The 20,484-nt window shown below is 43.1% G+C and overlaps 1 protein-coding gene across 1 annotated transcript in view; it reads left to right on the top strand.

Annotated features, from left to right (window-relative positions):
- LOC147718790 (connector enhancer of kinase suppressor of ras 2-like) overlaps positions 1-20,484 on the top strand; it is a 1,944,591-nt gene that overhangs the window by 751,964 nt on the left and 1,172,143 nt on the right. Inside the window, exon 7 of the mRNA XM_086967239.1 lies at positions 18,335-18,394. Within this exon, the coding sequence (XP_086823365.1) occupies positions 18,335-18,394 (60 nt within the window). The remainder of the gene's footprint in view (positions 1-18,334; positions 18,395-20,484) is intronic.

Below are 20,484 nucleotides of genomic sequence, written 5' to 3' on the forward strand. Positions count from 1 at the left end.
TGGAGAAGAAACAATCTAGTTTCATGTTTAACTGAGCGCACAATTATGTGAAAGGTGACTCAACCTCCACACATTGTTTCCTATTTAATAAGGCACGACCAGGCATCGTGTGACAACTGTTAGCGCCACGAAAAAATTAAGAAAGTTTACATTTAACAAAAAAAAGGAGTGCATAGGGATCAAAACTTTTTCCATGTTTATAAGTGCCATGGTAGAGAACCAATGTGTGTCTAAGAGATCACAGTGTTATTTTTAAATAGTTTCTTTAAGCCAAAGGATCCCAGTAAAAATGCAATTGAGTTAGGGTGATATGCATGAAGTTAATAGCACATCTAAGCATTAGAGCAGTTGTGATGTCCAAAATCCTAAACTTCCTGCTCCAAGACATAAGAAGTACTACATTCAGATGGATACTCTCTGAACAAACAGATATAATTTGCGGCCTGATTCACAGTAGTAAATTTACACATTTGTGTTTACAATTGTTTGCTATTCACAAAGGTATTTGGCATGATCAAATCACTACGTATAAAAAAAATTGACAAGCCTCTCTTTTTTATGTGCTGAAACTCTGCACCTGTAAAGATAATACTCGTAAAATACTTTTGTGAACAACAAACAATCGTAAACGTACACAAAATTGTACGTTTACCTTTATGAATCAGGCCCAAGATGTTTTTAAGTCAGAGATTTTTGGTTCACAAAACAAAATAATTAATTGTAGTTTTAGAGAACTCTTACTTAACTAAAGAGTGATTTATCATTACAGATATCTGTGCTATCATGTTTAGTAGTGCAGCATAACAAATATGAACTCACAGACCTTGGTTACAGGACCTGGGCATGCACAATATTTAATGTTAATGGATACATGCAACCACCTGGTCTCAATGAGAACTCTGAGCATACCACTGCCAGCTAAGTCTTAATCAAAATTCAGACCAGATTTCAGAACACAGGTTTGAAGTGCTGCCATGTGCTTTTATACGTATGCATGGATTTCACATTTAGAGTATTTTTCACATACGAAGCAATAGACCTGCTACAATGTGTCACAAATGTGACATGTCATACCCAGGATGAAAAATGTCATAAGGGAAGTGCAAACACAGAGACAAACAGACGAGCCACCTAATCAGAGTATTACACTCAGTCATTATTCCAGCTCTGTGCTTATTCTCGATTATGATTCTTAATTTCTCATATCTCAATATAACTTTCAAACATACCTTAATCCTACTTACACATTTACTCTCCCTCAACTTTACTGTGGGGGTCTACTCATAAGGATCATCCACGTTCCCACTACACAGAGATATTTAAACAGAGTAGTCTGGTATGGATGGTATGTTGGAGACATCTCTGGGTAGTTGGGCAATGGAAGCAAAGAGTATTGGTTGGCAGGTGGTTCTGAAGAGAAATGATTTGTGCTGCAAGCAAAGGGTCTGCATCATGGAAGTTTTATTTAGCTATGATGTGCTTGTGATAGGTCCCATGCCCATTGATACCAGTGTAAGTTGTGCCTCTTCACTGTGATATGGTACATGCACTATAATGGTTCATCTATGTGATAGAGATAATTAAAAGTAAAAAGCATGTGCTGCAAGTAGTGGAGCAGAAGGCATAGCTAGTTCAGTTTTCCTGATGTGCATGTAAAATGGCTTCCCACTTGTATTGAAAATACACTGAACTGCCTTCCACTAGTATCCAACACACTTTATGTGCCCAGGGCCTGTAAATTGAAAGCTACTTGTGAACCTCAGCACTGCTTGTGCCACCCACTTCTGTAGCCTTTTAAAAAATTGCTCAGGCTCGCCTCTGCCGAGCCTCTGTGTACAGTTTAAACTGCCATTTTGACCTGGCCAATGAATCCTACTTCCCAAACCTTCCCATTTATTACATAGAGGTCACCCCTAAGACAGACCCTAGGCAGCCCTATAGACTGGGTGAAGTGTATTGAAAGGGTAGGACATGCACTTTTGAGTTTTACATGTCCTGTTAGTGAAAAACTGCTAAATTCATTTTTCACTATAGCTAGGCCTATCTCTCCTATAGGTTAACACAGGGGTCTTCAAAGTGTGGGGTGCGACCCCCAGGGGGGCCGTGGAGTGATGGAAAGGGGGTCACGCATTCCTGATCACACTTCTGCCCGGGCCCATCTGACTACAGGGATTCAGCCCCCCTCCTCCCCCGTAGTGTGTCTCAGCGCGAACTGCTGTGAGCTCCGCTGGGCTGTGTCTGCAGTCTTATCTCCAGCACCCCTGATTTTTTCACAGGTCGTTAACGACCATTTGCATATTTACATACCTTTTGAAAACTGGTTACTGAGGCTTAGTTTTTTTTTTTATAGTTCCAGTACCCCCTGGGCCCCAACTCAGCCTTTTCCTTACATTTGTATTTTACATTTACTGAAATAGTGTGAGAATGCATTTCAAGAGAAATAAAAAGTAGAGTTGCCAGAAGAAAAAAATACCAGCCATTTCTCTGGTAACACACTGTTTGCTACCTTTCACATTTTGTTTGCTTTATATACTTGCACAAGTGCCACCATTGCCTACGTAACGTTTGTTCTTGTGTTTGAGTGTCTGCCATTTATTGCAGTATTATACCTCTACGTGTACTTTGTACGCTTTTGTAACCTGCACACATATCATTTTTTCCTCCTGTAATGTACCTTTTGCTACCTCTTGTATTTTGGTTGCTCACCATTGTCACTTTTGCCTCATGTAACTTAACGTTTGCTTTTGTAATTTGTTCACTTGTAATTTTCTCCTCATGTAACATTACTGTTCCTATTGTGAACGCTCTGACACCTTTGGGTAAAGTCTGCGCTATATAAAAACGCATAAATAAATACATTCGTAATGTGACTTTTATCTCTTTGTTCCCTTTTAATTATCAGTCATGGATCATTGAGGCAGCCCTAGAACACAATTAAAAGTGCTTTCTATTTAGTTCTGCTGTTCCAAGTATGCACAGATGAGTGCTGAAATATACAGCTTTAGGTGACTGCTTATTTTTGTACCGTCTAGGACATCAAAATAATGAGCAGGCAACTCTAACCTTAGGACTGGAAGTATGTTGCAAGATCAGCATATTATTTATTTCCTCTACCCTCAATCCCTGATTAATGTCATAATAGCAATAGTTTAACTTATATCTTAAACCCTACGCCGCCGTCAATAATATGTTGAGTTACTTCAAGTGTCTGGAAATGCACCCTGCATTCAGAGAACTCACTTCTCATTCTCGCACTTCACTTTCATGCTCACCCTGCACTCACAGCGATCACAATGCACTCAACTGATCACCATGCACTCACATCATTCACCCTCTCACCCTGCACTCACAGTGATCACTCTGAAATCACAATGCACTTGCGTTGTTCACCCAGTTCCTCAGCCTGCAGTTACACTACTCATCTGCACTCATCCTGCACTCATGTGACACCTCATTCACCTGCTCCCTCACTGCTCAATTTGCAACTCACTCAAACAAGCCCATCGTTAACCATGCGTTCATTCATCCCACTCTGCACTTATATCCACAGCCAAATTCATAGGGCCACCTCACTCACCCTGCAGTCACTCCTCTTTCCCTACTCTCATACTGTTGCATCGCTCACCGTGCACTCACATGGGCAATCTTCTCATCCACAGAGTGCAGAGGGTTAATGTGCCTGCTACAAAGAATATGTACTATGCAGATCACAGAACTGAGTGTGAGTAAACTATGTGTAGCACTATAAAAAAATGTTTGTCAGAAAGGTGCTACAAAGAGATGAGGTGAATTGTTGGTGCCACTGCAACTTTAATCACCCACCCATTGCCTTGCCTGTGTGGCCAATGACAATGCCTATGCAACTACCAACCATAACACTGTACAAGTGTCACTATTTCAAGCCCCCAAAGCTATAAGAATGTCATGGATGTCAGGAGTTTATCGTTTTTAATGTATATTGAATTAATAAACAGCTGTTCTGCTCATCTCTTAATTACACAGACAGAGCCACCATGTGGCAGACGGTCATAGTGCCTGTGAGCACAATTAGGTACCAGTGCAGAGCACCGGAAACCACCTGCTCTAATTAAGCACTGGTGCGGAGGTAACAGGGGAGAGGGACATTTGTTCAAGAAGGTGTGAAAGAACAAAGTAGAGATGTGAAAGATGAATAGGGGGACTGGAGAGGTGTAAGATACAAATAGACAACAATTTGAATGGAGAGACTTGAGGTGAATGAGAAGTGCAGATGGGCACGGGAGGTGACGGGGCCAGAGAGGCCATGAGATAAATGCGAGAAACTGTTAGAGATGGGGGCAGTGAAAATACAGAATGGCAAGAGGTGATTATGAGTGAAGTGAGAAGTTGGATGGGGAGAGTTCACAAGTTGTAAAAAGGGGTGAAATAAAATGCCAGCAATATGAGAGAGGGATACGGGGTTGGGAGAGGAGAGAGGGATGGAAGGGAGGGGGTGAGAGGAAAGCGGCATGGGTAAATTGCTTAACTCTGCACAAGACCGCCAGGGTTTTAGGGACCCCTGCTGCTCCCGGCCAGGGCCAGGTGAGCTTCTAATGTGGCAGCACATATTCCTGCGGAGTGGAAGGCCCATCACAAAGGTTTACTAGACATCTTTCTGATGTTAATTGTTGTATTTTGGTTATAAACTGGTACTGATGGGATGAAATATTTCCTCTTTGTTATTGTGTACAAAAAATGTCAAAATAATGAAGCAATTCTATCCCAAAATAACGTGGCATCACATAACATTATTTACATTTTCCTCTCCCACAATTTAGTCAAGACTTTCGTGTAATTTGGTCCTCACCTGCCTCGTAATTCCAGAAGCCCTGCCTACAGGTTTAGAAATATTTGTCAGGAGGGGGTCCTTACGACTGAAAATGTTGACAGGGGGTCTCGGCACCCAAACGTTTGAAGACCTCTGGGTTAACATTAGGATTGCCTTAAAACATCTTTTAAGTGTAATTTTCAATTGAGAAAATATAGAGATTTTGAGTTTGGCGTCTCAGGAATCACAATTTAAAATGACGACCTATGGTGAATTCAGATTTTAAATTGTACGTCTGAAAATGACACTTTTAACAAGTTGACATTTTCCTACTGTAACCATTCTGTGTCTCTGCCTTTCTCTGAATGCACGTCTGGGTTGGGTGACAGCTGGGCTTTGTGCATTCCCTCGAGACAGTCAAACAAAGGGAGAAGGGGTGTAAAATTTGCATCCTGATGGGCCTTCCTGAGGTAGATTGGGAGGGAGAAGCTGGCACTTGCACCTGAATAGGGCTGTGCCTGTCTCCACACAAAGCTGCATATCCCCCGTAGTGATTCTGGAGCCAGGGCAGGAAAGGCAGGGGAAATTGTGATCTTCAAAGGCCTCTTTAAAGTCTCCCCCACTTCAAAGGCACATTTGGGAAAAAGTACTAGACCCCTGACACCACAAAAGCAGCCCTTTGCTGAAACCATGGGCATTCTACCTGGAAGTGCTGTGCTTCAGGAGGGACTGCCACTTGCTAATTGCTTTGCTGTGTTGGCCTGCTACCTGCTGATTTCTGTGCTGTAGAAGGGACTGCCACTTTGATACATGCTTTGCTGTGTTGGCCTGTTGACGGATGCTTCTTGCCTGGGAGTGAGAAGGACTGGACCTGCTCTCTACATCCTTGAACCGAAGTTTCTCCAAGGGCTTGATGGCTTGTCTCCTGTTTTCTGAAGTGTCAGGCTCATAAAAGACTTCTTGCAATTCTGCTGGTGCTGCTGGACTCTGCGCCTTGTAAGTCCTTCCCTTTCTGGAGGTGCCCCCTAAAATCCAAAGCCTCAAAGCTGGGTTCTGCAGCTGTTTCTGGAAAAATTGATGCATTGTCACCACTGTGCGATCTCAACTGATGCCGTGCCGATCCAAGGGCATCTGTGTGAGGCTCGACGATAACGCATCGACCTGACTGCGAGGTTGGACAACAACACAGCGCCAACCTGAGATCCCAACTGTGAGGCTCAATGACGATGCAGCGCTGATCGGGAGATGCCACTGTGAGGCTAAACTTCGTCGCATTGACTCAACTGCATGAATCAGAATTGACACATCAATGCTGACACTTGCTCCATCCAAAGCTGCTTTTATTTTAGTGAGCCCTGCATAGTTCCTGTATCTTGCCTGCCCTACATCACAGCCACCTTGGAAATTTGGATGTACCCCGGTCTAGTGCTACCTCAAGTAAACTTTTAGCACTACTGACTACTAAGCACTGTTGTGGGATTTGGGACCAGATGTACGACCATTAGGTTTAGCAAGTCGCAAGTGCGTAAAATTGAAACTCGCAATTTGCGACTTGCTAAACTTAATATACAACAGTGTCTCAGACACTGCAATTCCCAATGGGGTTGCAAATTGCATGCCTCATGATTATTAATGAGGTTTTCACAATTTGCGACCCCATTGGGAATGGCTAGCACGCCCAGGGATGGTAGCCTGCTGGGGTCCACAGTCCACAATGTATGGGACTGCTTTTTTAATAAAGCAGTTTTTTTTAATTCAGTCCATTTTCCTTAAAGGAAAAAGGGATGCATTTAAAAAATAAAAGTGAAACTTTTCATTTAATTCTTTAAGAGCAGACACTGGTCCCTGGGAACACTGCCTGATCTTACAAAATATTTGCAAACCCATTCAAAAAGGGGAAGGGGTCCCTTTGGGACCCCTTCCCATTTGCAAGTGGATTACCACCCTTTTGTAAAGGGTGGTGAACTGCAATTGATTTTCGACCACAAATGCGTTCGCAAAACAATAATTCATAGGTTTGAGACTCGCTATTAGGAAGGGACGCGCTTGGCATGCCTCTTCCTAATAGAAAGTCACAAACCATATTTTACGAGTCGCTAATCGGTTAGCGACTCGCAAAATATGGCTGGTATATTGGGCAGACCTATTTTGCGGTCGAAAATGGGATTATGCGCGTTTGCGACTACAAAAAATAGTCATACATCTGGTCCTTGATCTTTAAAAATGACAAATTAATATCTTGACTTCTACTTATTGTTTTTTTGTAGCTTTGGTCTCTCTTTACTAAGATAAATATTCTATATTTGTCTAAACTGGTGTGGAGTCTTTTTGTGGTGTTTTCCCTGTGTTATTGTAATTTAAGTGCTGCACAAATACTTTACACATTGCCTCTCAAGTTAAGCCTGAGTGCTCTGTGCCAAGCTACCAGAGGGCGAGCAAATGTTAATTTAGGTTGTTTGTCTGACTTACTCTGACATAGATTGTGGTCCCTACTTGGACAGGGTGCAAATCTCTGCCAACTAGAGACATAATTTCTAATATTCAAAAGATCAATATTGACAGTGATGTCTGTGTATAGTAGAATATCTCTGCATGAAACTAGTCAAATTGTCCCTTGATGCAGTGATTATCTATTCAGCAGGGACATCCTTGTTAGAAGCTTGCAAATCCCAATTTTCCTGGCATCAGGGCTTACTGGTCAAACCAAAATTACGAGTTGTGGTGGAATATGAAAAATGGATGTCCAATGCTCTGGACGGGATAGCTCCTTGGACATCCAAGCCCCCTGCTAGGCAATCCAAAACCGCTCCCTGGTTTTCGGAAAAACTTAAACTTGCCAGAGCCAGATGCAAAACTCTAGAGCGCAGCTGGAGAAATCACTATAATCTTGAGGATAAATTATTGTACAAAAGTGAATTGAATAAATACCATAAATTGGTGAGATCCGAAAAAAGTTGCCACCTTAAAAGCAGAATTGACTTAGCGGATAACCCCACTAGAGAACTTTTCACTATCTATAAAGAGCTCACGGTCCCAACCAGACTGGAAGCTCAAGACACCTACTCGAAAGAATTGTGCGACTCTATTGCCGATTTTTTCGTAAGCAAGATCGATAAAATCCATGCCACCTTTACAAAGGATGAGACCTATCCGAGTAAACATGCAGTAGCCAAAAACATCTTTACAGGGATTTCTGGTCTCACTTGTTGTATTACACTTGAGAAGCAAGAGTTATTAAGCATCGCCAACAGCATACAATCTGGCTCACCGAGCGATGTTTGCCCGCCGGCTCGCTGTAAAGGAGTCATGGAGACCACATTAATCGACCAGATCAGCCTTATTATGTCGCTCTCTTTTCAAGAATGTCAGGTATTAGATGCTTGGAATACTGCCCAGGTAATCCCCCTTAAAAAGAAGGCCAACATCCACATCTCCCAATTTCAAAACCTCCGTCCTATTTCCCTCCTCCCCTTCTGTGCAAAGATTGTGGAAAAAGTAGTGAATAGGCAGCTCATGAGTTATCTGGAGGAACATTCTCTCCTGCGCCCCACACAATCGGGTTTTAGAGCTGGATACTCTACTGAGTCAGCCCTACTCTTTTCCACCGAGGGCCTAAGGTGCATAGTGGACGAAGGAGAGACAGCAGCGTTGGTTCTATTAGACCTAAGTGCAGCCTTTGACACCGTGCTGCACTCAACGCTGCTGTCTCGGCTGTCTGACATGGGAGTAAAGGGACAAGCCCTTGCTTGGATAGAGTCCTTCTTGGTCAACAGGAGCTTTCAGATGCACTGCCCCCCCTTTATATCCTCTCACAGGAAGGCAAGCCATGGGGTTCCTCAGGGCTCGAGTTTGAGCCCTACTTTGTTCAATATCTATATGGAAAACCTAGCTCGCATAGTTGAGACATTTGGGGTGGGCATTGTCAGCTACGCTGATGACACCCAATTGATGTTCAAGCTCAGGCCCGACCACAGCGAAGATGCCACCAATTTTTCCAACTGTCTTTCATCTGTGGCAGCTTGGATGAATAGCAACTGCCTACGCCTTAATTTATTTATTTATTTATTTATTTATCGCAATTTTTAAAGCGCATCAAATACCCATACGGGTGTCTCGGCGCTAATGTTACAGATCATCACTTCAGTAGGGGAAAGATTTAGTAGGTAAACAGCCAGGTTTTGAGACTTTTTCTGAATTTTAGCAGCGTGGGGGCAGTTTTAATGTGGAGTGGGAGAGTGTTCCATAGTTTGGCGGTTGCGATGGTAAAACATCTGTCTCCCCAGTTAGTTTTTTTTGTCCGTGGGACTTTTAGTAGGTGGGCTGATGCCGATCGTAGTGTTCTCTGATGTTCCACTGGGCAGAGAGCTTTTTTTAGGAACAAAGGTCCGGGATTGTTCAAGGTTTTATATGCTATGCAGAGTGCCTTAAACTTTATTCGGCTCCTGATGGGGAGCCAGTGCAGTTTTCTGATGTAAGAAGAGGTGGAGGTGAATTTGGGGATGGATAAAAGAATTCTGGCCGCGGCATTCTGCACCGTTTGGAGCTTATTAAGCACCTTTTCTTGAGCATTCAGCAAAAGGGAGTTACAATAATCTGTTCTAGAGAACACTAGGGTACTGATTAATGTTTTACCGGCGGATTGTGGTAGGTATGGGAGAAGTTTCTTTATTTTCTTTAAGATAAAGAAGGCCGAGGATACCACAGAGTTAGCATGGTGGAGGAACGTCAATTTGTTGTCAAAAGTGACACCCAAATTTCGTACCTTAACCACTGGCTGAGGGGGCGTGCCCATCTGTGCTGGCCACCACTGGGGGGACCAGGCCGGCTGCAAGCTCCCGAATGTCATCACCTCCGTTTTGTTGGAGTTCAACTTGAGGCAATTGGATGACATCCAGGAGCCTATCGCCATCATCCCTTCTTGAAAGTTTGCCGCGACAGATGTTCCGTCATTGTGCACTGATAGCACTAATTGGGTGTCGTCGGCATACGTTGTAAGGGCAATTCCATGAGATTTTATTACTCTCGCTAAGTCCGACACGTAGATGTTGAAAAGTGTCGGACTTAGCGAGGAGCCCTGTGGAACTCCGCAGGGGAGGGAAAAAGTTTTGGAGGTGAAATTGCCCATCTTAACTGTTTGTGGACGGTTGGCTAGAAATGAGGCGATAAGGTCTTTGGCCTTGTCTTTGATGCCTAAAGCTGAGACACGGTTGATCAGAGTGACATGATCAACCGTGTCAAATGCAGCAGAAAGGTCCAGTAGTATTAGGACCGCCGCGCCTCCTTTGTCCATGGCTGTTCTGATCTCATCAGTTGCCTTGAGCAATGCAGTTTCGGTTCCATGGCCCTGTCTAAAACCGAACTGAGTGTCGTCTAGGAGGTCATTATCATTAATGTATTTAGAAAGTTGGGTGTTCATAACCTTCTCGAAGATCTTAGCTGGGAAGGGAAGGCAGGCGATGGGTCTATAACTAGCAGGGAGTACAGGGTCCAACGTAGGTTTCTTGAGGAGTGGTTTAATAATTGCCTCCTTCCATACTGATGGATAGATGCCTGTAGAGAACATGGCGTTACAGATAGTGGATAACGCAGGGGAGATGGCTTCTGGGATAAGATTCAGAATAGCTGGAGGGCAAGGGTCTAAGGGGGATCCTGATTTAGTACTGATTACCAGAGGTTGGATTTGGTTTTGAGTAGTCGGTTTGAAAGAGGTAAAGCTAACATTATTGTTAATAGGAAGTGCTGTCAGGGTGGGGGGAGAGGATGAGTGGGAAAAAGTCAGAAAAATGGATCTGACCTTGTCCTCAAAGAAGCCAGCCAAATCGTCTGCTAGGGATTGAGAGCCTTCAAGTCGTGGGGCAGGTGGGTTGGACAAATAAGTAACCACCTGAAACAATTCTCCTGCTGAGTTTTTTGCTTGGTTGATTTGAGCGGTATAGTAGCGACCTTTCTCTGAGTTTATGAGTTTTTTGTAGATGGAGAGAGCGTTTTTATAATTTGTTTTATCTGTGGGGTTGTATTGCCGGCGCCACTTCCTTTCGAGGTTCCTACAGTGCTGTCTCTGAGTTCGGAGGGGTTCTGTAAACCATTGTGCTGATGGTAATTTCCTGTTTCGACGTGAGTTTTTGATTGGGGCTAGTTTGTTGCAGGCCTTAATTAGGTTGTTTAAATAGTTGGAGGAAGCCAGCGTAGGGTCCTGCTCGATGGGGATGTGGGTTTCTTGCATTAATGGCGATAAAACCGAGCTGCTGGTGGTAGGGAAATCACCTTCAGCATGGTCACACACGTGGTGGCCTGCGGAACTAGGCAGTCCGCCTTGTCCTGTGGTTTCGGTGCGTAATCTGGGCATAATACTTGACTCAGACCTTTCATACAAGTCTCATGTCAGTAAAGTAACAGCTAGGTGCTTCAGCGTACTGAAAGTTCTCCAGAAGGTCTTAGACCTCCTTCCCATGGATTCCAGGAAGACCATTGTCCACGCTTTAGTAACCCCCCATCTTGACTATGGGAATGCTCTGCTTTTAGGTTTGAGCAAAAAAGGACTTCACCAACTCCAGTGTGCTCAGAATGCCACAGCGCGCCTTGTGCTCAAACTTCCTCGCAGAGCTTCAGGGAAATCCACTCTGTCCAAACTTCACTGGCTCCCTATCAAGGAGCGAATTAAATTTAAGTCCCTCTGCTTTGCTCATCGAATCGCCCATGGCACTGGTCCAGGCTATTTACAAAGCCTTCTCACAATACATCGCCCCACTAGGAACCTGAGATCTTCTGGAATGATGATGTTCAAACTCCCCAAAATCACCAGAGCTAGGATGGGAGGTTGTTCGTTCAGATACCTGGCTGCCAAGTGTTGGAACGAACTCCTGCTCGAGCTCCGGATGGAACCCTCTGAAATCAGGTTCCGGGGAAAACTTAAAACTTTTCTCTTTCCACGTGCATAATCCCTACTCCTTCTCCCGCCCCTTTCTGGCTCACCCTTGTTCTTTCCTTTGAGCTATTTTGCAGTATTTAGCGCGGGGACACACTGTTTTTGGGTAACCAGGCGCTTTATAAATGGTTTTATTATTATTATTATTATTAATATGGTGCACTCCAGGTTTTCCCCTCATTTTACCAACAAAACTAGCAAATGTGCTAAAAATTAGAGCAAGTCACGCAGGATCAAGTGTGAAAACAAGAATTCTCACAAATATTGTCAAGTCCTCAGGAGTAAAATTGGAATACTGCAGTAATACTGCACCCCAGAATTACCATACCCGACAGCACGAGTATTTGCTGAGAAAGATATGCATTGTAATAAAATAAACAAATCCTTTCTCTTCTCAAACAGATTCAAATTGGAATGTTGTAATTCATTTTTGTCTTGTAGCTACTGAGCTAAATAGGGCTTCTGAACATCCAGGGTTTTCATAATTAAGTAAGTATTCATCACTTCTCTTCATCTATAGATAAACATCATCCTCTTGACATGAGCTAGAGCAAACAATGCAGGATGACTGTCACTTTTGTGTTTACAGACAAAGGCTAAAGATAAAATTCTTGAGACACAGGAGATGAGTCTTTCAGATCAATGTGATCTGGGGAAATAAACAGTATGAGAAGTGCAGGATGCACAGGCTTTGTATAGGTTCATGAATATTCGTCAGATTCGCAAGAACACTAGAGAAGCTAGCTTTGAATTAGAAAACTCCTGCTTCTGTCCCGCCAAACTAGCAGTTCCTACACTATTTGGGGTCAGGAAAATCCCTGGCTAGACTATGGAAGAGCCTCAACTTGCTCGACTCATGAAAACCTCCAACATAATGGTTAATCTGTCACAGGGCTGTCAGGACAAAGTGGCGTCTGCCATTTTCGTAACCTAGGACCTCCGCGTGAGGCAGGGGTGCAACTAGTCCTGAACTTCGGGGGGGCCTAAGACTCCGTGCTGGTGCAGCAGTCTTTTTTGGAGCCCCTCCCCATTTCCTTTTTCTCCATGAATTCCCTCACTACCACTCGCCAACAATGCACCTCATCTCTCTATAGCTCCTTTCTGACAAACATTACATTTTTGATAGGGCTACTCATAGTTTACTCACACTCAGTTCTGTGATCTACATGGTACACGTTCTTTGTAGAAGGAACATTAACCCTCTGTACTGTATGGGTGACAGGTATGCCCATGTGAGTGCAAGGTGAGCGAGGCAACAGTGTGAAAGTAGGGTGAGAGGAGTTAATGCAGGGTGAGTGAAGTGACCATATGAATTTGGGTCCGGATGTAAATGCAGAGTGGGACTAATGAATGTACATATAGTGATGGGCTTGTTTAAGTGAGATTACAGAGTGAGCAGTGAGGGGGACAGGTGAGTGAAGTGTCCCATGAGTGCAGGGTGAGAAGTGTGCTCATGTGACTGCAGGGTGAGGTACAGGGTGAACAGTGCAGTGCATTGTAAGTGCAGAGTGATCACTGTGAGTGCAGAGTGAGCGGTGTGCTCATGTGACCACAGGGCAAGTGGAGGAAGACCTTTGTGAGTTTATGGCGAGTGGCATAAGTGCTGTGTGGTCATTGTGAGTTCAAGGAGAATGGTGTGAGTGCATGGTGGTCAGTGTGATTGCATTGTGATCGCTGTGAGTGCAGGGGGAGTGCGAGAGTGAAGGGCGACAATGAAGAGTGAGTTGTTTGAATGTAGGGTGCATTCAAAGACACTTTAAGTACCTCAGCATCCTATTGAGGGCTGGCTTAGGGTTTCAGATATAAGTTAAGCTATTGCTATAATGGCATTATTCAGGGACAGGGCCGAATTGGCGGTAGCGGGCCCCGGGCATTTTCTCGGTGAGCTGGAAGGGTGGGGGCTGGTTTTGGACCAGTGGTGGCCGTTTTTGGAACACTGGGCAGTTTTTAAGGAGTGCTACAATATCGCCGCCCTGTACCAAAAGCTGCTGCAGTGTTTACAAAGAACTCCCTCCAACCCCCTCCACCCCAGCCAGCCCATTATATTGATGTCCCAGGCATTACAAAAATAAACAGTCACCTAAAGCCTATTTTCAGCACTAATCTGTGCATACATGGAACAGCAAGTATAAATAGAAAGCATTTTTAATTGTGTTCTAGGGCTGGCTGAATGATCAATGACTGATAATTAAAGGGAAAAAAGACAGAAAAGTCACATTATAAATAACTAGATATGATTTTATTTATAATCCTTGTGTCAAGATGAGGCCTTTGCAGGCTCTTTAAACAACAAATGGCTGGTATTTTTCTTTTGGCAACCCTACTTTATATTTCTTTTCATTAAATGCATTCACACACTATGGCAGTAAAAGTAAAATCGAAATGTAAGAAATAGGCGGAGTGGGGAGCCCAGGGGGGGCTTGAACCAGAAAAAACACTAAACCTTTTTAAACAGTTTACAAAGGTATGCATATGGTCTTTCAAAGACCATGAAAAACGCAGGTGCCAGTGATAAGACTCCAGACACTGCCCAGCGCCGAGCCCACAGCAGCTCAAGATGCAGCAGCCCGGGCTGAGACACACGACGGAGGCGGTGGGGGGGGGGCTGATGCCCTTTCAGCCCTATGGTCGTTGAGTGGCTGGTGTGAGGCATGGCACTGCTGGATAGGGAAAACACACATTGTCCCCACATGCAGAAAGAAAATTCGAGGACATTTTTTTTGAGGCACATGGACTGGTGGGGAGCCAAGGTGAGGGGCTGAAGCCCTTTCATCCCCACGGGCGTTGCACACCTGGTGTGAGGCATGGCGCTGCTGGATAGGGAAAACAAAAAACACACAAGGGCCTTGACTCCTTACTCAGCACAGCTGAGTCAAACTTGAACAATATAACAACAGAAATACCAGTGCCGAGAGCTTCACTTAATCTGTGAACAATTCAAATAAATAGCTGTTTTGAATGGAGCAACAACAACTTGCTTACGAAATAGCAACGTGCAACTTTTTAATATTTCTTTTTGGTTACTTCACCTTTTGTAAACATTATTTTTTGAGGTGCATGGAAATACAAACACTTTTTATGTACACAATATATACAACAATTACAGAAATAAATAAAGACCAGCATTTACACACTTCAAACATTCTTGGCCATTCAGTCATACTGAGCTCATTCACACAAACCAACAACCTGGATGAATAAACAAAAATAGGTCTCCGTATCTGACTGTTGTTATGAGTTAATGGAGAGAATCCTTTTGCGTTTTTTCAATTTTTAAAGTCTTTGCAGAAAGCAAATCATACAGAGTGTCCACATCTCTAAATGATGATTTTGAAACCGTAGTGAAACAATAAATTCAAACCAGATATGGGACCAAGCTGGTCGACGCGTTTCGAACCCCTTATGAGTAACGGGGTTCTCCTCAGGACCAAAATGAACGCTGTAACAATAAAAAAGAGATAGAAAAACACTACTTTAGGATTGTTGACTTAAAAAAGAGACTTGCCCCCTATATCAACCTACAGCAGCAGCCTTATCATACCTTAATAGCTTGACCAGTGGTTCAGAAGTAAAGAGGTAGTATTTTCAAGAGAAGTGAGCGCGGGGGCTGTGAAACACAAAAACACGCTGCATTTAGCCAAACCAATCACTCTGAAATAGTCCATCTAACTAAGTCAGAAAATTGAGGAGGACACTCACCCGCTAAGGCAGTGGCGTCTAACTCGCCATTGGTTCTCTATCTTTCCTCGTTGCTTGGGGGAGAGGATTATGGCCGATCCACCACTGTGAAGAAACGGAGACGGTGTATAAGTCAGACCGTTGCGTATGGGTGCGCTGTCAATAACTCGCAGCAAAACTGTCTATAGTAACGTACCGGTTATAGATGAACTTGGGTGCTTCTCACGAGTATTCGAGATGAGTTGCCGTCACTCGCTACGTTGCCACGACTGTAACGGCTGTTACTTCCTGGTTGAATGCAGTCCCAAGTGGTTCTGGGATATGTAGTTTTTGTCAAAGTGTCGGCAAATAGAGTGGAGTGAAATAAGGCAGGGGAATGGATCGCGAGTCTGGATGCATATCCGAGTTGCTTAAGTGAATTGTGGCCTCCTACAGATAATCTAACGATCAGTGGCATCGGAACCCCTACACAGTGACCATTAAGCCAGCTTACAGGGATGGAGGGAATTAGCTGTTCGGTTTGTAAATTTCTGAAATCTCGTTAAGGCCCCTCAGAGCTGTATTAAATTTCATTATCAACAGCGCTTCACGCTGGCATAGCTTGGCATCCAGGTCACCGCCCCGTGGGTCCCTTTCAATTTTAGAAAGGACTGTCCATCTCAGGTCAGTTTGCTCGTGTTTTAAGTTAGTCCAGTGATTAACCAGTGGGGCATTTTCCACCCCTCTGCGAATTCGAGATTTATTTTGTGTAATTCGATTCCTAACTTCCTGTGTAGTTTTTTCCGATGTAGACCAGAGGACATGGACAGACTATAGCATAGACCACATTTTTGGTTTTGCAGTTCGTGAAAGTGTCATGCTTCCAATGGATGTTGTCGAAAGTAAAGACAGAGTCCTCTATAGTCTCATCACAGCAGGTGCAAGTCCCGCATTTGTGGTGTCCTTTGGTTGGGGGTAGTCCAAACAAGCTTCGCAATGATGGGGCTTTCACAATTGGAAGGGCAGCTCTCACTATATGGTTAGCTACGCTTTTCTCTTTTTTATACGCAAATAGTGGAGGTGCGGTGAAGTCTTCATGAAGGTCTTTCAATAAATGCCAATTTGACATTATGAGTTTTTTGTGTTGGTTGGCTGCTGGGCAGAAAGTTGTAACACAAACCAATCTTTTCAACTCAGGTTTGATTTTCTTTTTAAGTAGGGTATCTCTTGGGGTCCACCATGCTCTTTTGAGGGAGTTTTTTAGCAGTTTTTTTGGGTATCCTCTTTGAATAAGACGGTCCTTTAGATGGCCAGCGTGCTCAAAGTATTCTTCTTTTCCTGAGCAATTTCGTCGAATCCTAAGAAATTGCCCGAATGGTAAGTTCTGTCTTAGGCTGCGCGGATGGTTGCTAGTAAAATGTAACGCTTTGTTCCTGTCTGATGGCTTACGGAACAAGGTGGTACTTAAGTTCCCTTCATCGGCTTTTACTTTAACGTCCAAGAATATGATGGATTCATTGGATGCCGTGACTGTGAACTTGATGTCGTTGGTCCTTGAGTCAAGCCATCCGACAAATTGATTTAGTTCTTCGTGTCCTCCTGTCCAGATAAGGAACACGTCGTCTATATAATGCATGTAGTTTGAAATGCAGTTACTGTAAGGGTTATTGTTGTATATAAATTTCTCTTCAAATAGTCCCATAAACATCACTGCTAATTCTGGGGCGAAGGGACATCCCATCGCTACCCCCTTTATTTGGTAGAAAAACTCTGCGTCAAAAGTGAAGAAGTTTTTCTGTATAGCAAAGCGGGCCAACTCTAGAATGAAATCCGTGGGCACCCTCACTGGTCTTTCCCTGTTCTCCAGAAAGACTGTCAATCTTTCAAGAGCCTGGTCTTGCGGAATTTGAGTATAAAGCGACACCACGTCCAGTGTGACTAAAAGCTGTCTATTACTGTCAAAATGGATGGTCGAAATTATAAGGCGCGCAGGTGGGTTTTGTTCATCTTTGTGCATTTTAGGTAGCACATAGAACACTGGGGTTCTAGGGTTTTTGTTTTGTAAATAGACTAGTTCTTTCGGCCCGACAAAGCCTTGATCAAGCCTTTTTGGATCACTTGAAACAATTGTTTTTTTATTTCTATGGTGGGGTCTTGGATAGGGAAAACACACATTTTCCCACATGCAGGGAGAAAATTCAATGTACCTCAAGGTAATTTTTTTGTTTTGTTTTCAGAAAACAAAAGCTCGGCAAAGCATCAGCGCCTTTATGGTTCCTCTAAAGGCATAGAGATCCCTGCCTGACTGATGGGGTCCTCTAAATATAGCCGCTGGAACTCCATCAGGGCGGCAAAGGCCATAGATTCCACTGACCTGGAGGGCTGACGGGCTGCTCGCCGGACAGCAGATAAGGTCCTTGGCATTCACAGATTGCACTACAGATATGCTCTTTGCGTAAATTCTAGTTGTCTGTCACTCGCAGAATCAAAGAAGCGCATTAGGGAGGAGCAGTATGCATTTATTTTGCACTCTTACTTAATGCATCATAGTTTGTATAGTGACTATAATACATTCTCAGAAAGTTTCCCTGGCTAAACCTGGTGTATGGAGCCAAAGCTAAGGCAGTGTAATGCATTGCTCGAAGGGCTTATTTCCCCACAAAGTCTTCAGAGTATCTATCATGATTGCAAAGCCTACTTTTCCATTTGCTTTTTATCTATCAATATTTTAGTACATTTTGATTTTCCCCCTTGTGCTGTAATGTATGCAGAAGCTCCTTTAGGCGGCTAAAAATAAGGATGAGTACCAGACTGAAAACACATTTGCTGTCTGGTTCCATCTTCCACTTATTCCTGTATCTGCTTGTATCTCCATTGAAAACTTTTTTGGCACTTTCCTTTGTTCTGGGAAGATAGTTCACAGCCAGAAGAAACTAATTACTGCCTCTTTTTCCTCTTTTCTCCAGGGAATGTACATCAAGTCTACCTATGATGGCCTTCATGTGATCACAGGAACCACGGAAAACGTAAGCTTTTTTTTGTTTCAAAAACATCTTATTAGTGCATTTATGAATGTGTGGCTTCAGCTCATGTCCCACATAGTGCACCAGATGCTGTATTCTCATCGCCTACTGTATTTATTATGCATTCATATGAATACGTCTGCACAGCACTTGAATAAAGTAGACAAGCTTACTACTATTACCTTGATATTCTTCCTTCCATGATTTTACTAGCGGTGTTCAGCTAGCTATTTAAATATCTATCACAATGTATAAAATTGTATTTACCTACGTCTGGAAATTCCATCCTGAACTTTGTCGTGTTGTAGACATCTTTGTCTGCTAGGTCTTAAGATTCAAGTAGGCGTGATTGGTTTTGTGTTCCATTTTTTGTAGATGGGGTCGGTGGATTGCACTTACAACTTCCAGTTAATGAATTTGAGGGCTTCCAGTATACCATGTGTAAATTATATTTTTCATTACTTATAATAATGTACCCCCCAAGCCTTTAATGCACTAGGTATGTGTAATAATAAGCCTACATCACGTTATTCTTATTACCCAACAGGAGGACATTTCCATTCATATATTCCTTCTTTGGGAAGCCTAAACCCAGAGAATCTAAGGGGCATATTTACAAGCCCCTATCGCCACTGGAACGTCACTTTTTTCGACTTTCCTGTGGCGATAGGGGTTTCAACATATTCACCAGGCGCCATTAAGCCACTTAACATGCCTTAACACTGCCTTGTGAATAAGGCCCCCCTTCACGCTACACTTACAGTGAAAGGGGTGGGCAATGGGTGTTGCAGTGGGCGTTCCGCTGCAACACCCATTGAAGTTGAAGCTGCCCCATATTTACAAGGGAGTCATAAATATGGGACAGTGCTAACACTAAGACCAGGGAAAACCTGGACTTAACCTGGAAAAATGAGGAGAAGTACTTTATTACTGATTTTTTTCGCAATCCATACATGGATGATATTTTAACTACTTCACCCCAGTCTTGCTCCGGGAAGGCAACATTAAAACAACATTGTTTTCCTCCTCAGAGTTGGCATCATCCATTAACAATTTTACTACTTTCTGTCCCACTGAAAAACAACACAATGCTGCAAAATGCTTCTTCTTCCCACATTTGAAACACACTTGATTTGTGGCTGCACAAAACTTTGCATTTCCTAAATGTGATCTGTTGCCACAGCGAAGACAGAACATTTAGTTTTTTTCCCCTTTAGACTTAGGGGTCATAACTCCAATATATTAGGGATTTTTACACTCTCAGGTTTCAATGGATGTTTTAGAGATTACCTGGAATGTTGCTTAATTTCGTTGGATTCAGTATTTATTGTTAATTTCTTTCTTACACAACTGTGAATGTTCGATGCTCCTTCCTACCCTCAAAGCTGGTTCCAAATCTGGATCTTCCGTTAAAAACAGCTTCTTCTGAAACTTTTTGTTACTGATTCTTTCTATGAGTTGTTCATAAAGTATCTAATTTTTAAATTCCAGATAATTACATGTAGGATTCATCTTAAAGCAGCATCAACATCAGCAATGGGCTCTTCAAGAAATTGAGAGCATTGTAAGAACTTGTAACATTCCAAAACTGTTCGTATTTTGGGTTGAATCGCATCTCTAACATTTTAAAGATTGACGGGTATTCATCAACTACACCCTCAACATTTCTATTTTCCCCCACACTTGTGTGAACATTAACAGCTTACAAAGGAAAGTGCTTTTAAAATGCTTCTGCTTTCCGATCCTAGATTTACACCAACAATGTGTTTTATTTCCTTAAGGCAAAGATATCACAATCGATTGCATCTAAATAGGCTTCAAAAGATTCATGCACTTCCACCAACTTAATGGGGGGAACATGGAAATGATAAAAAAGTGTGAAAGGAGGCATAATCTTTTCAATTGAGATAAACTTGCATGAGTGAGTTGCTGCACACACTACTCTTGAAAATGAGCACTACAATGATGTCCAATATAGACTGCCAATAAGAATTTCCTGTAAAAAACTTATACCAAGGTGTGCTTTTCCGCAACAGGGCAATGTACAGAATATTAAAGAGGTAAGCCTGTTACCAATTATGCAGGCACAGTGT

This window comes from Lissotriton vulgaris, chromosome 4_1, assembly GCF_964263255.1.
Source record: "Lissotriton vulgaris chromosome 4_1, aLisVul1.2, whole genome shotgun sequence".
Lineage (NCBI taxonomy): Eukaryota > Metazoa > Chordata > Amphibia > Caudata > Salamandridae > Lissotriton > Lissotriton vulgaris.